Raw genomic sequence first — 15,634 nt, forward strand, 5'->3', positions numbered from 1 at the left:
AGGCCAATCTTCTGACCCCTGTCAAAGCTCTTGTCATTGTATCACCATCCCTGCGTGGAGCCAGATTTATTTGTTTCACCCAGGCTCAGAGTCTGCATTTCATTCCAGTCATCTTAGTAATTTTATACACATGCAGTCATGTCTTCTTTGGTTAGAATTCTGGTAACAGTTCCATGTATTGATTCGAAGGCATCATAAACTCAGAATGGGATTGCAGAAATAATTTACTGGTAACAGTTTTGCCACTTTTCTTCCTTATTGGAGAGGCATGAGGAAGATTTTATAAGGTGGAAGCGTGATTTGGCATGACAGTAATTTGAATCAGAGGCAGTCACTTAAAATTCTCACAAGGCTTATTTAAAGAGCAAGATCTTTTGAAATTGAATGGCCCAGTGCTTGCTTAATCCACACAAGCTGTCATTTACTTGTCAGCATCCTTGCTCTTCTGCATCACTGTCTTCTCACCTGCTCAGAGGTGACTGCATCATCTAGGAATCTTATCTTACTAAAGTCCCCAGTCTCCAGTCTTGAATCCACCCCTAGATGGAGACAAGGTCACATCAAGAAAGGCTACCTATCTTTGGTGGATCTAAATCAGTGTCTTCAATGCCTTTTGCCTGATGTTTATGTGTTTTCTCTGTTGCACTTTGGCTAACCGTCTAGGGGAGGGTGTTAAAGACATGGAGTAGGGACTTCCCTCGCAGTCCAGTGGCTGAGACTCTGCACTCCCATTGTAGGAGGCCTGGGTTCCATCCCCTGTCACAGAACTAGATCCCACATGCCGAAAAGATTGAAGACCCACATTTCACAAATAAGACCCAGCACAATCCAATAAATAAATAAATTTTGGAGTGGCATCCTGATAGCTTCCTCCAACTTTTAGCCTCTGTCAAGCTTCCTTGTCATCTTGCACATTCCAAAGGTGTGTTCTTTCATGGTTCTTGGCCACATTAAAACATCACCTGTGCCAGGACATCAGCCTGACTCACCTGTCCTGAAAAGATGATGTGCTTGAGCTTCTTTTTTAGGGACATATTGTGACACCATTCTCGCGATAGATTTCTAAGGTGAGAGTTTCTGGTAGCCACAGAGGAGGCCCTAGAGATAGGTCCACACCCTGTACCTTGGGTTGTGTGTTCACTATGGGCCTCATTGCAGAGGCAGGAAGGAACTCCGCCGTACATGCTGATATGCTTAGTTTAGCCTGACTCTGCTGATTCCAGTGACTCTGCTCACTGTCATTGTAATCTCTGTGACTTGTCGCGTGTGATGACACACCAGCCGGATCTTCTCGGTTGTTCTTGAGGCCACTTGTGCAACTGACGTCGACACAGTGCCATTCAGAATCTCAGAGTTGCTAAGGCCATTTGAGAAGAAGTCACTTCCTGTCAGCCTCATGGATACATCCTGATGCTTGGAAGCTGAGGACTTGGCTGTCCTCTGGCCCCGAAGAAACAAGCCAGGTCCATCTGATTTGGGGTTTCTCCCACAGAGTTTGGGCTTCCCAGGTGGTGCTAGTGGTAAAGAGCCTGTTTGCCAGTGCTGGAGACATAAGAGACCCGGGTTCCATCCCTGGATCAGGAAGATCCCGGGAGGAGGGCATGGCAACACACTCTAGTATTCTTGCCCGGAGAATCCCTTGGACAGAGGAGCCTAGCGGGCTGCAGTCCATTAGGGTCACAAAGAGTCGAGCAGGACTGAAGTGACTTCACACGCACGCACGCATGCACCGAGCTCACTGGAGATGCGTCTGTGAGTGGGGTGTGTGTCCTGTGCCACACTGAGCTCACCAAGCTCAGTTCTTACAACAGCAGCCACTCTTTCTTTTACTAACCTATTTGGTCCATTTTTTTTTTTAAAGATTTAAGGTGGCAGCTCCCACTTGCCCTCTTTTCTTTCCGTGTGCACCAGACACTATGTTCTGTACTTGACCGGCCCCTCTAAGCCTCACAGCTGCCCTCAGGAAAATCCTGTTGTCCTCCTTTGAAAAAGACAGGTGACGCACGTAGCAGAGACTTGTCCAGGGCCGTCCAGCTCGCAAGGGCACAGCTCCCGTGGAACCAGGGCCACCTGACTCAAAGCCACTGCTCTTCCCCTAAACCCACCCACTCCTCCAGCAGCTGTTCTGGATGAGATGGTCAGAGAAGGCTTGCTCGAGTTCTCTGGAGGAGTTCACCCCTGAGCTGAGGCCTAAAGGATAAGGAAGAGCTGGGGACAAGCCATCCATGCAGAAGGATCGTTAGCTGCATAGCCTTTGAGGCCAGAAAAGTATATCTGACAGTCTAAAATAAAGCTTAGCTAGAGGGTCCTGGGCAGCAGCAGGTAAGGAAGTTGGAGGGGACGATGGGCCAGAGGTGTAGGGCCATTGTAGACCCTGGTGAATTGTTGGATTTTTTTTGTAAGTGCAGTAGGCAACATAAGGGCAGCTCATTTCTGTATTTTTGTTTGTGGCTAGGAGATGTTGCGGAGAAGGCAATGGCACCCCACTCCAGTACTCTTGCCTGGAAAATCCCATGGACAGAGGAGCCTGGTAGGCTGCAGTCCATGGGGTCGCTAAGAGTTGGGCATGACTGAGCGACTTCACTTTCACTTTTCACTTTCATGCACTGGAGAAGGAAATGGCAACCCACTCCAGTGTTCTTGCCTGGAGAATCCCAGGGATGGGGGAGCCTGGTGGGCTGCCATCTATGGGGTTGCCCAGAGTTGGACATGACTGAAGCGACTTAGCAGCAGCAGCAGCAGGAGATGTTGGTGGCCTGAATTGAAGGGTTGAAGGCAGAGATGAAAAAAATGGTTGGATTTGAGTCTTAACGAGTATTTCAGAGATCGGAGGATTGGATGTGCACAGAGAGGTGGTGACAGAAAGAGGAGAATCAGGGATGATTTTGAGCATCTGGGAGGATGGGGGCACCATTCCTGAGACAGGGAAGACTGGGGAGGAAGGAGAAGAGGTTCGGAGGTGAGGGAAGGGTAGGTCTCAAGACTTTTGGTCTGGATGTGTTGAGGGGCTGAGATAGCTGGCAGGATCTGATTGGGGTGTGTGAGTCTGGAGTTCAGAGGAGAATTCTGGTCTAAAGGTAGAATTGTGGGGGTTGCAGGGTAGAGAGGAGATGCTAAATGGTGACCCTCCCTTTAGCGAGTGAAAACCCCTCAAGCTGCCTGTGTGGTCAGTGTGAGCATTTACTCTCCGAGGATGCTGGCTGCTGCAGAACTTTTACTTCAGGAAATCCATTTGAAATTTATTTATGCCACCAAAGACCACGACAGTGAAATGCTATACTTGGAGCCATAAAGCCATTCTCTTGAGCTCATTTTCAGAAAAATCCGTATCTGGATGGTGTGACTGGCTGGGCGTGTTCTAATAGGTCAGGTGTAACTTTAAGCTCCCAGGGACTTAGAGCAATCTGAAGCTGGCTGAGATAAAGTCAGGGTGTTTGTTGTTGCCCAAAGATTAGAATCAAGGGCAAAAGATCCCCAAAGACATTGGAAACCTAGAAGCCTCGACCAGACACACACACACACCCACACCCACACACACCCACCCACCCACCCACCAATGACTGAGAATTTCACTGGCAGGAAAATGAGAAGGAAGATGTAGGATCGGGCTTATCCCACTTGACGGCTTATAAGAAACACCTGAAGAGCATCTTTAGCGTCTGAAGCCCTGCCCCTCCCCTCCCAGGGAGCCTGATAAAGTAGCTCTGACTAGGGACACAGGAGTCTGCATTTTCAACAAGTGATTCTGATGCAGGTGACCCATGGGTTGTACTTTGAGAAACAAAGAATTTCAAAAGACCTTTAAGATCATCTAGGCAGCCCTTTCTTACAGGCAGGGAAACTGAGGCCTAGAGGGAGGAGGGGCTCCCTAAAGTGTCAGGACAAGCTGGCAAGCCAGTGCAGTTCCATCAACTTTCTTTCTTTTCTTTTTCATTTCTTTTTAAAAGAATACTTGTTTGTTTTTATTTATTTATTTGGCTGCTCTGGGTCTTAGTTACTATATGAGAAATCTTCATAGTTTCAGCATGTGGGATCTAGTTCCCTGACCAGGGGTTGAATCCGAGCCTCCTGCGTTGGGAGCTCAGTCTTAGCCCCTGGACCACCAGGGAAGTCCTGCCACTGAGTTTTTATCTGAATGGATGGACCAGAAGTAAGCCTCCCACCCCAATTCCCAACTCCCCTCTCTTCACTGTATGTTTTTCTTTTATTTTTTGTATCACCTTCTAATCTGAGTCATTTACTGATTTACTGTGTTACTTGCTGTATGTCTGTCTCACTTTACTAAAATGTAAATTTCACAAGGGCAGCGATTTGGGGAGTTTTTGTTTTTCTTTTCACTGAAGTGTCCTCTGTGCCTTGGACAGTGCCTAGGCCATAGTAGGTATTCAGTGAATGTTTGATAAATGGATGGATGAAAACTATTTTATTAAACTATAAAGACTTGTTTTAACAGGCATTGTGGGAAAGCCCCAGCCCTTAGGCACTGTTAACGCAAAATAGAGTAGTATAGTTTCATTTTCACTCGTTTGACTGGTTTGGATCAGAGATTGTAGGAACAGCTTATTGATAAGAGATTTGTTATTGTTTAGTCACCAAGTCATGAGGGGGGGTTAGAGAGGTTCTAATAATATTGTTAATAATAATAATATTAACAGCAACAAAAATCACAGTTATTAATACCATTGATAGCTACCATTTGTGACATGCTAAGATGACACCACCTTTATGGCAGAAAGTGAAGAGGAGCTAAAAAGCCTCTTGATGAAAGTGAAAGAAGAGAGTGAAAAAGTTGGCTTAAAGCTCAACATTCAGAAAACGAAGATCATGGCATCTGATCCCATCACTTCATGGGAAATAGATGGGGAAACAGTGGAAACAGTGTCAGACTTTATTTTAGGGGGCTCCAAAATCACTGCAGATGGTGACTGCAGCCATGAAATTAAGACGCTTACTCCTTGGAAGAAAAGTTATGACCAACCTAGATAGTATATTCAAAAGCAGAGATATTACTTTGCCGCCTAAGGTCCGTCTAGTCAAGGCTATGGTTTTTCCTGTGGTCATGTATGGATGTGAGAGTTGGACTGTGAAGAAGGCTGAGCGCCGAAGAATTGATGCTTTTGAACTGTGGTGCTGGAGAAGACTTGAGAGTCCCTTGGACTGCAAGGAGATGCAACCAGTCCATTCTGAAGGAGATCAGCCCTGGGATTTCTTTGGAAGGAATGATGCTAAGCTGAAACTCCAGTACTTTGGCCACCTCATGAGAAGAGTTGACTCATTGGAAAAGACTCTGATACTGGAAGGGATTGGGGGCAGGAGGAAAAGGGGACGACCGAGGATGAGATGGCTGGATGGCATCACCAACTTGATGGACGTGAGTTTGAGTGAACTCCGGGAGATGGTGATGGACAGGGAGGCCTGGCGTGCTGCGATTCATGGGGTCACAAAGAGTCGGACACGACGGAGCAACTGAACTGAACTGAACTATCCACCAGATACACGCGACAAGAAAGTCCTGCACTGTGAGCGTCACACCTATTATGAACTCATCTAATTCTCATTTCAGCCCGAGGGTGGAGGAACTGGTATTGTCTGTTTTCCAGAGGAGAAAAGTGAGGCTCAAAGAGGTCAAGTTATTTGTCCAAGGCGACACAGCCAGTGCAGTTAGGATCTGTCCTGAGCTGTTAGTAACATCCAGTTTTAGGTTTGAGGTGTCCTCTCTTTGGAGAAGGGCTCCAAAAAAAAGCTAAAGACTAGGCAAGCATCGCTTTCTGGGGTGTCCCTGGGCCAAGAATACCAACCTCCGAGATGGTATAAAGCCACACAGGCTGGAAGCAAGATGGAGTTTTTCAGCCTGACTTTCCAGCATTCCCCCACCCTCTCGAGTCTTTTCGTTCTCACTTCACAAAGAACCTTTCGTCTTGAACTATGCGGCTTTTCTCACGTCTCAGTCCGCCTCCCTGAAGCGGGCCAAGGGACATTCCTGTGGTGACTGGTCATTAAGCCATTTCTGCCGAGGGCGCTGGAGCACTTCCCACTCCACCCTCTAAAGGGAGAGGGGACAGAAAGAGGTTCCTTCACCCACCTTTCGACCCCCCTCCCCTGCTGAGGCCTCAGGAAGGGGCCGGGGAAGCCGATGAGTCTATAAATCTCCTGTGACGCTTGAGTGAACCTCTTTTTCCTGAAGCACGGCGCCTGTCAGCTGGCCGTGAGCTCACAATCTCACCACCTGCTGTGGAGAATGTTGGCACTCATTCCCGCGCCTGCGCGCCTGGCCTGGCCTCGCTCTGATGCAGTGGGCACTCCACACAGATGCCACGGCCACGAGGGCACGTGCCCAGCAGCTGCAGACCCAGGTGGGAGATGGTGCCCCCCGGCCGTGGCCAGGAGCGTGTGTTGTCACACGCACTGCCATTTTGAAGCACACGGGGCTCCGGGCGCTGTGCCAGCAACCCGGCAACCCCGGTCTCATTTAATTCTTACAATAAACAGGGTGAGGCCCTGTGGTCCCACTTCTGTAGGTGAGGAAGCCCCGGAGAGACTGGTCACTGGCCGGAGTCCCGCAGCATCTGCACAAGGCGGAACCATGTTTCCGACAGAGGTTGAGTAGGTTCTCAAGCCCGTGCTCTGCCAATCTGCCTTCTTCCAGTGCTGCTTAAGAGTAGGGACTCTGGGTTTGAATCTTGACTCTGCCACTTCTTTTCTTTTTTTCCCAAAGATTTTTTTGATGTGGACCATTTTTTTTTTTAAGCCTTTATTGAAGTTGTTATACTATTGCTTCCTTTTTTTTTAATTGTTTTTTTTATTTTTATTTTTATTTTTTTTATTGCTTCCATTTTTATGTTTTGGTTTTTTAGTTGAGAAACATGGGATTCTAGCTCCCCCAACCAGGGATTGAACCCACACCCTACTACCTTGGAAGGCAAAGTCCCAACCCCTAGACGACCAGGAAAGTCCCTTGACTTTGCCACTTCTTGCCCATGAGACATTGGGCAGGTCATGAGCCACCCTCTTCCTTGGCTTGTTCATCTGTAATGTAGGGATAATAATACACTGAAATCACAGAATTGTCATGAGGATTGAATTATTGGATGTATAATATTAATATACATCAAGCACTCAAGTGTCTGGTACGTGGAGAGCACTGGGGAAACGTTCGCCTTTGTTATTAATGTAGATATTAGGTCCTCTTTTTTCTCTCTCTCTGCCTGATGGAAACTTCATCTTAGAAGTTTCAAGGCTTCTCCAACTACCCCCCACCCCCCGCCCACACTCAGGGTTTGTGTCTGTATTCCTGAGACACAAGTGCTTACTTAGAGTGGTGCCCCCAGTAAATGCCAGCAATGAGCAGTGTGCCATTGCCAAGACAGTGTGTGGAGGCGGGATGGTGGGGAGAGCAGCTGTCCTGGTGCAGCATCCAGGACACATGGCCACTGTGCACACAGCCATCTTCCGGGTAGGATGAGAGCTAGGAGGGAGCCGTTCTGCTGATTATGTACCAAGTTACTGTTCTAGTAGTGCCCTAACCATGAATCCAGTGTAATTAACTTACAAGAGAGAGGGGAGGTGAACGTCTCATTCATTAGGTTCCTGGTCAAGGAACAGTAAATCAGAGATTAGCACTTAGAACCCTTTCCGAGGGGGATTTCCCTGGTATTCCCGTGTTCAAAGCCAAGGGTGCTGGTCAGTCCCTGGTCAGGGAACTAAGATCCCACAAGCCAAGTGGCGCAGCCCCCCCCCACCCCCCAAAAAAGAGAAGACCTCTTCCTAGGATAGGTTGTTTCCAGAGGTCACTGGCCCGGGCCTTGTTGTGACTGTGCTGTCTGCCTCTGTCGTAGCTGAAGAGTTGGACGGTGGAAGACCTTCAGAAGAGGCTCCTGGCCCTGGACCCCATGATGGAGCAGGAGATTGAGGAGATCCGGCAGAAGTACCAGTCGAAGCGGCAGCCCATCCTGGACGCCATTGAGGCCAAGAAGCGGCGGCAGCAGAACTTCTGAGGGCCGCCCAGCCCCAGGCCGCCAATGAACTCCGGCTCACTCGCCCCTCCAGCTCACCTCCCTCATCTCTCCAGAGCCCCCTCTGCGAACTCAGGAACCAAGAAGGTGCGCCAGCAGCCAAGGCTGCAGAGCCAGTCAGCACGCCACCCCGCCGTGTGTATTTGAAGTGGACAGGTATATATCATTTCCCAGGACTCACGCGGGCGCTTGGAACCTCAGACTTTCCCACCCCAGAACCAGAGACTCCTTGTCGAGTGAGAGCTGGGAAAGTATCACGTGGTCTCTTTGTTTTTCTTCTCCCAGTAGCTTTCAGTGGTTCTTTCTGGAAGACTTTTTAAAAATATATATATAAATATGCACATATATATATAAATTATAACTAGATTCCCCACGTGGTGTGGTGGCATCTCTGTACAGGTACAGTTTTAAAACAGTTGCCTCTTTTCTGTAAGACGACGGTACTATGGAACACAAGGGCAGAGGACACCAGGAGACTGCGGGGGCCCTCCATGCCCTGGAGCCGGCCTCACCCTCTGGCTGGGCTGTGCTGAACAGATGAGGTCGGGGTCAGTTCCTTTGCCACGCTTTCAGCCTTACGCGGGCCACCCCTGTCTTCCAGAGCCATTAGTGATGTCCTGGGAAAGACAATTTGCATTGGCTTTCTGAGTCCCAGGAGAAGCCTGGCGCCCTCCTTGCGAGCTTGGCCTTTGCAGTTTCAACACCTTTCATCCACCTCCACTCTCCCAGCTGCCTAGAGTCACAGCACAGACACTGCCCAGTGCCTTAAGAGGAGACGTGATGCAAGCGAGGGCACAGGCCTACCCAGAACTCCCGGCAAAGTGGGGCTGCATTCAGTCTGCAAAAGGGGAAAAGGCTTTCCAAGTTCTCGTCATTGACGTGAAGGTGACACCCGGGCATTTTGCTCCATGTTCCTTACAGACGTGTAGGGGGCGTTGCTTTTGTGACCACATTCAAACATGTGACTCTTTTCTTTTTTCATTTTTCTGCTTGGGGTCTGGAAAGGGTTAATGAATATCAGACCAAGATTTGTCCTCCAGGAGACTCAACCCAGATGTGTAGGATGCCAAAGCTGGAAGGGACCATGTAGATATCATCTGGCCTGATGGCAGCCCAGAGCAGGGAAGTGACATGGCCCAAATCATGAAGCAAATGAAAGAAAGCACTGGGACTGGATGGTGGGCCCCTTCGCTCCTGCTTCACTGGGCTAAGCAGCCCCTTCTCTGAAGGAAGACACTCACGTCCATTTTGGTAAGGTTCCAGGGAACCCGGCTAATGGGAACTTGCCTGCCTTTGTCTCTTCAGTAGGCGACTGGCTGTGAAGAGATTCCCACAAGGAGCCAAGATCATTCCGTTTCAGCCATCCCACAAGCTCTACGGCATCTGCCGGGTAGCACACGAGCATCACCCAGGTAGACGCAGAGCCTAAAGCAGGTCATAGGGTTTTGCAACAGACAGCACTGAGCCATCCCTCTGCAGCTTTGGCTCGAGGCCACGTGTCCCTTAGTCACATGGCCGAGAGCAGACAGTTGGGAAAGGCAACTGCCCTTTTATTTTTTAGAACCTCTTCCCCTGAGATAGGGGAGCCGTGACTGGGTTGCACCTAAGGATACTGTAATTTGACTCTGTTGTTGCTCTTGCTGCCCAAACCTGGGAATCAGTGGAGAGTCAGGGATGTTCCTCTTCTGTGGCCAGATTCTGTTCTTTGCAGTGACAGCAAGTTATTGAAAAGGCAAGAGGCCATTGCTTGTCTGCAGGGCTTGGCCAGTTATGCAGCTACTTGGCAGATACAGAGAACAGAGGACAATTTGAGGATCCTGCTATAATAATAAAGGGCAGCTAGCAATCATGACCACTTACTATATGCCAGGCACTGAGCTAGGTAGGTAGGCTCTTTATGTCAGCTCCAACCTCCCCAATAACTCTGTGAATTAAGTATTTTATCTCCATTTCATAGAGGATGAAGCAAGTTCAGAGAGAAAAAAAGTTCTTTCCGTAGGTGGTACACCTAGTAAGTGATAGAATCAGCATTCATAGCATCACCATGTGGGACCAGTATTTACAGGGAATAGGAAAACCACAAGTCTTTTTAAAAATTTTATTTTATTCACATATAGTTGATTTACAGTGTTTTGTTGGTTCTGCTGTTAGTGAAGTGACTCAATTACACATGCTTTTTCATACTCTTTCCCACTGTATTTTATCGCAGGATATTGAATATAGTTCCCTGTGCTATACAGTGAGACCTTGTTGTTTATCCAACCAGCCTTCTTAAAAATGAAGTGACTGCTTTTCTTGCACAGACTAAAAAAACCCAGGCTGGCATTTTTAGGTTGGGAAACCACTGAATCAGTCAAGTCTGACAGTCAAGTGAGTTAAAAATCCAAGTATGAAGCATGAATTTCCCTATACCATCTGCTGTGCTAATTAACAGTCCTGCCTCAGTTTCCCTCTCTCCCTCCCTCCCCCTCTCTCTCTTGTTTTTTTAAAGGATTTTGCACTTGGCCAGACAGGAGAGGAATGCCCATTTTCTCCCTTCCTAAGCTAGATCTAAGTAACAGAAGGTTCAGTTTTTCCCCATAAATATTCTTGGGTGATGAATCTTGATCTGAAGTTTATTTTGTTTCAGCTCCTTGTGTGCGTCCACCATGCTGGTCCAAAAAGCGCATCGCTCTCCAGCTGAGCTAGACAGAGCCCTTTGGCCAGAAGTCAATTTATTTTGGATGAGACAGATTTTCTGACAAGGTGTATTTGTTTTCTTATGCCAGGAAGGCAGAGAAGTCACTCCTAGCCATTTTTCTCCTTGGATACTAAATTCATGATAGGTCAGCTGGCTTCCTGTAGAGCCCTGAGCTTCAATCATTTGTGACTCCAGCTTCCATGGAACTCTGGGCCTCTCACTTGTTCTCCCCTAATAAACAATGACCCAGACCTAACTGTGTCTTTTAAAAATCTCAGATCCTCCCGGAATATCTTTATTGCTTCCTCATCAGTAAATTTTGTAGCAAATTTCTATTTTTATTTTTTGTTGTCTGTTCTCCCAGCCACCAGTTGATAGACAGATAGATGGACTGGTAGATAAATGTTTGGTGTGATGGATAAATAGATAGATATAGACAGAACCAGTACTCTGAAGCAACTTAAGAACTATGGCCTTGATTCCTTGAAGCTGTAGGTTCTGATCTAGGAAACATTTACTTACCACCTGCTGCCAGCAATTTATTATACCATTTCAAACTCAATAGCACTTACTGGTATCAGGAATGAGAGAGGTGACACCAGTATAGACCCTATAGATACTAAAAGGCTAGTAACAATTTTATGAACAACTTAAATAAAACAGACAAATTCCTTGAAAGATACAAAGTACCAAATCTCACTCAAGAAGAACGAGATAGTCTGAACAGCCCCACATCTACTAACACTTAATATCTCTGAGAGATACAGGTGTCTTTGTCCTCGTTTTACCGAAAAGGAAACCGAGGCTCCGAGAGGTAAAGGCTGTTGCTCAAGGTCAGGTAACTAGAACACAGCAGAGCCAGAGCTCATATCCAGGTCTTTTCTTCCAGTGCCCTTTCTAGCATACCATGTTGCCTCTAAAGACTGCAGCTCCTTTTTTTTACCTGAAAATTGTTCCTGCCCAGTGCACATCCTATCATCCCATCCTTTCTTAAGAACTGTGTCTGTGTTTTCATCAGGATTATAGTCATTGTATTTGGAATTGATGTACTTTTTTGTGTTTGAGGGGGGGAAAGAAAATCTCTTCCACCAGCTTGCACTCGGACCAACTTGGAAAAAAAAAAAACTTAAATGCTGTTGCAGACGTACAACTTAAAAATGTGAAGTTTGTAGCTTTAACTTTTTGTAACAAAAACTAATAACACTGGCTTAAGTGCTGACTTGAAATGCTATTTTATAAAGTTTGGATGTAAATAATCAATTGAGGTCAGCAGTTTGTATATGTATGAGACATAGTTTCCTCCATTGCCCTTTTTTTTTTTTCTTAAATTGAGATGCTTCCTATGTGCTTTTATGTTATAATTGTTCTCCCTCCTTCCTCCACTTTGTCACCTTTGTTTTAAATAAACTGTCCTTTGGACCAGAGACTGTTCTCTTTTTAAAAACAACATCCTCCATCTGCAACCTGGATGATGGTATTGTGAACCACTGACTCTGTGCTGTGTTTATTCTAGAATCCAATGCCAGGGGAGAGGCAGGTGGCGTAGGGAGTAAATTTTTGTTGGATACCTGCTACGTGCCAGGTACTGAGCTAGTTGTCAGGGGTTTAAAGATGGAACCGGACACAGCTCTGGCAGGCCACTCGGGGAGTCAGTCCAGCCCACGAGCACACAACATGGAAAATATGGCAGAAGGAAGTACACAGCCTGCAGATACAGGAGGAAGGAGCAACCATCAGTTCTTCTGGGATGTCCAAGGAAGCTTTTCTGGAGGAGGTAATAACATCCTGAACTTACTAATACAAAATGAAAAGGAGGGGATTTCCCAGGTGATCCAGAGGTTAAGACTCCATGCTTCCACTGCAGGGGGCATGAGTGATTCCTAGTCGTGGAACTAAGATCCTACATGCCCCAGAGCAACTAAGCAACTTCTCTCTAGTTAGAAAAGCCTGTGCACCTCCACAAAGAGCCCACATGCTGCAACTAAGACTTGATGCAGCCAAAAAAAAAAAAAAAAAATTCATTAAAAAAAAGATAAAGCAGAGTAATAAGGTTGAGAGCAGTGTGTGTGTGGCGATGGGGGAAATACAGCTCTACACAGAGTGATCTGTGCCTGCCCTGGAAAAGATGACTTTTGAAATGAATAACAAGAAGCCAGCCAGGTGGAAGGCATGGACGATACCCATTCCAACCTGAAGGAACAAGAACTAAGGCCCTGAGGCAAGAACAAAAGCTTGACTTGCTGGAAGGACAGTCACTGTTCCTGGAACAGAGTGTTTGAAGGACAGAGTAGGTGGCAGTGAGGTCACAGGGGTGAGACAAGGGCATGCAGGGCCATATGGTCTATGGGATGGGGTTTGGATGTTTATTCCTGATAAGACGGAGGCCATCAGAGGGTCACTATCCAGCCCCATGCACGTGTATGGGGCAGCTACTCTTTATCCCTCAGCATTTGTCTCAGCCAGCATCCTGCTTTGATGAATGATGTAACTGAGGCCCCAGATTCGGCCACATTGATTCTGAACTCAAATTCGGGTTTCTTGACCCCAGCTGGGGCCTCAAGTAGAAGAATGAGCGTGACTTGTGATCTCTGGACATGCAGCTACTTCCTTGCCTAGTGCCCTCTGTGCAGAGTTGCTTTCCTAAGGAGAACACGAGCTCTGAAGGGGATTGCTGAGCTCTCTTTCCTAAGTATATTTTGAGGGTTAATATGTTACAGTATCAGGCATTTTCACATGTATTATCTCACTTGATATTAATACTCTGAGTTGTAGGAGTTTGTTAGATCAAGAGAAGTGAACAGGCTCAGGGAGGCAAAAAAAAATCCAACTAAGATCACACAAAGAAAAAATCCAGCTAAGATCAATGCAAAGAAATGGAGGAAAACAACAGAATGGGAAAGACTAGAGATCTCTTCAAGAAAATTAGAGATACCAAGGGAACATTTCATGCAAAGATGGGCTCGATAAAGGACAGAAATGCTATGGACCTAACAGAAGCAGAAGATAATAACAAGAGGTGGCAAGAATACACAGAAGAGCTGTACAAAAAAGATCTTCACAACCCAGATAATCACAATGGTGTGATCACTCACCTAGAGCCAGACATCCTGGAATGTGAAGTCAAGTGGGCCTTAGAAGCATCACTACGAACAAAGCTAGTGGAATTCCAGTTGAGCTGTTTCAAATCCTGAAAGATGATGCTGTGAAAGTGCTGCACTCAATATGCCAGCACATTTGGAAAACTCACCAGTCGCCACAGGATTGGAAAAGGTCAGTTTTCCTTCCAATCCCAAAGAAAGGCAATGCCAAAGAATGTTCAAACTACCACACAGTTGCACTCATCTCACATACTAGTAAAGTAATGCTCAAAATTCTCCAAGCCAGGCTTCAGCAATACAGAACCGTGAACTTCCAGATGTTCAAGCTGGTTTTAGAAAAGGCAGAGGAACCAGAGATCAAATTGCCAACATCCGCTGGATCATGGAAAAAGCAAGAGAGTTCCAGAAAAACATATTTCTGCTTTATTGACTATGCCAAAGCCTTTGACTGTGTGGATCACAATAAACTGTGGACAATTCTGAAAGAGATGGGAATCCCAGACCACCTGACTTGCCTCTTGAGAAACCTATGTGCAGGTCAGGAAGCAACAGTCAGAACTGGACATGGAACAACAGACTGGTTCCAAATAGGAAAAGGAGTCCGTTAAGGCTATATATTGTCACCCTGCTTATTTAACTTGTATGCAGAGTGCATCATGAGAAATGCTGGGTTGGAAGAAGCACAAGTTGGAATCAAGATTGCCGGGAGAAATGTCAATAACCTCAGATATGCAGATGATGCCACCCTATGGCAGAAAGTGAAGAGGAACTAAAAAAGCCTCTTGATGAAAGTGAAAGAGTAGAGTGAAAAAGTTGGCTTAAAGCTCAACATTCAGAAAACTAAGATCATGGCATCCGGTCCCATCACTTCATGGGAAATAGATGGGGAAACAGTGTCAGACTTTATTTTGGGGGGCTCCAAAATCACTGCAGATGGTGATTGCAGCCATGAAATTAAAAGACGCTTATTCCTTGGAAGGAAAGTTATGACCAACCTAGATAGCATATTGAAAAGCAGAGACATTACTTTGCAAACAAAGGTCCACCTAGTCAAGGCTATGGTTTTTCCAGTAGTCATGTATGGATGTGAGAGTTGGACTGTGAAGAAGGCTGAGAGCCGAAGAATTGATGCTTTTGAACTGTGGTGCTGGAGAAGACTCTTGAGAGTCCCTTGGACTGCAAGGAGATCCAACCAGTCCATTCTAAAGGAGATCAGTCCTAGGTGTTCTTTGGAAGGAATGATGCTGAAGCTGAAACTCCAGTACTTTGGCCACCTCATGAGAAGAGTTAACTCATTGGAAAAGACTCTGATACTGGGAGGGATTGGGGGCAGGAGGAAAAGGGGACGACAGAGGATGAGATGGCTGGATCTCATCACCGACTCGATGGACATGAGTTTGAGTGAACTCCGGGAGTTGGTGATGGACAGGGAGGCCTGGCGTGCTGCAATTCATGGGGTCGCAAAGAGTCGGACACGACTGAGTGACTGGAGTGTACTGAACTGAAGATCACACAGCTCCTAGTAGAAGAGATTCAAGCCCAAGGCTCTTTTGGCCTCAGAGCCCGTATTCTTTACTCTGAACCACATGGTAATGCTCAGTCTCCCATCACATACAAATAATTTTCATACCTTCCCACCTGAGAACAAGCCAACATAGGAAAGTAGAACAGGGAGAGAGGAGCTGGTGACCTCAGTTGAACCTCTGGAACCCCTGTACTTAGGATACCTTGTTGGGTTTCTGTAGCTTGTAACTGAAAGAGGTTTACCAATCCGAGAAGGGAGGAAGAACTGGGCTTTGGCTACCAACCCAGTTGGAGGTTGACTCTGAGATGGGCTTCTTGGA

At 46.7% G+C, this 15,634-nt stretch overlaps 1 protein-coding gene across 1 annotated transcript in view; it reads left to right on the plus strand.

Annotated features, from left to right (window-relative positions):
* Positions 1–7,994, plus strand: part of STK4 (serine/threonine kinase 4) — a 90,592-nt gene extending 82,598 nt beyond the window's left edge. The window contains exon 11 of the mRNA XM_052650950.1: positions 7,836–7,994. Coding sequence (XP_052506910.1) covers positions 7,836–7,994 — 159 coding nt within the window. The remainder of the gene's footprint in view (positions 1–7,835) is intronic.
* Positions 7,995–15,634: the final 7,640 nt, after the last annotated feature.

This window comes from Budorcas taxicolor, chromosome 13 (genome assembly GCF_023091745.1).
Source record: "Budorcas taxicolor isolate Tak-1 chromosome 13, Takin1.1, whole genome shotgun sequence".
Taxonomy (NCBI): Eukaryota; Metazoa; Chordata; class Mammalia; order Artiodactyla; family Bovidae; genus Budorcas; species Budorcas taxicolor.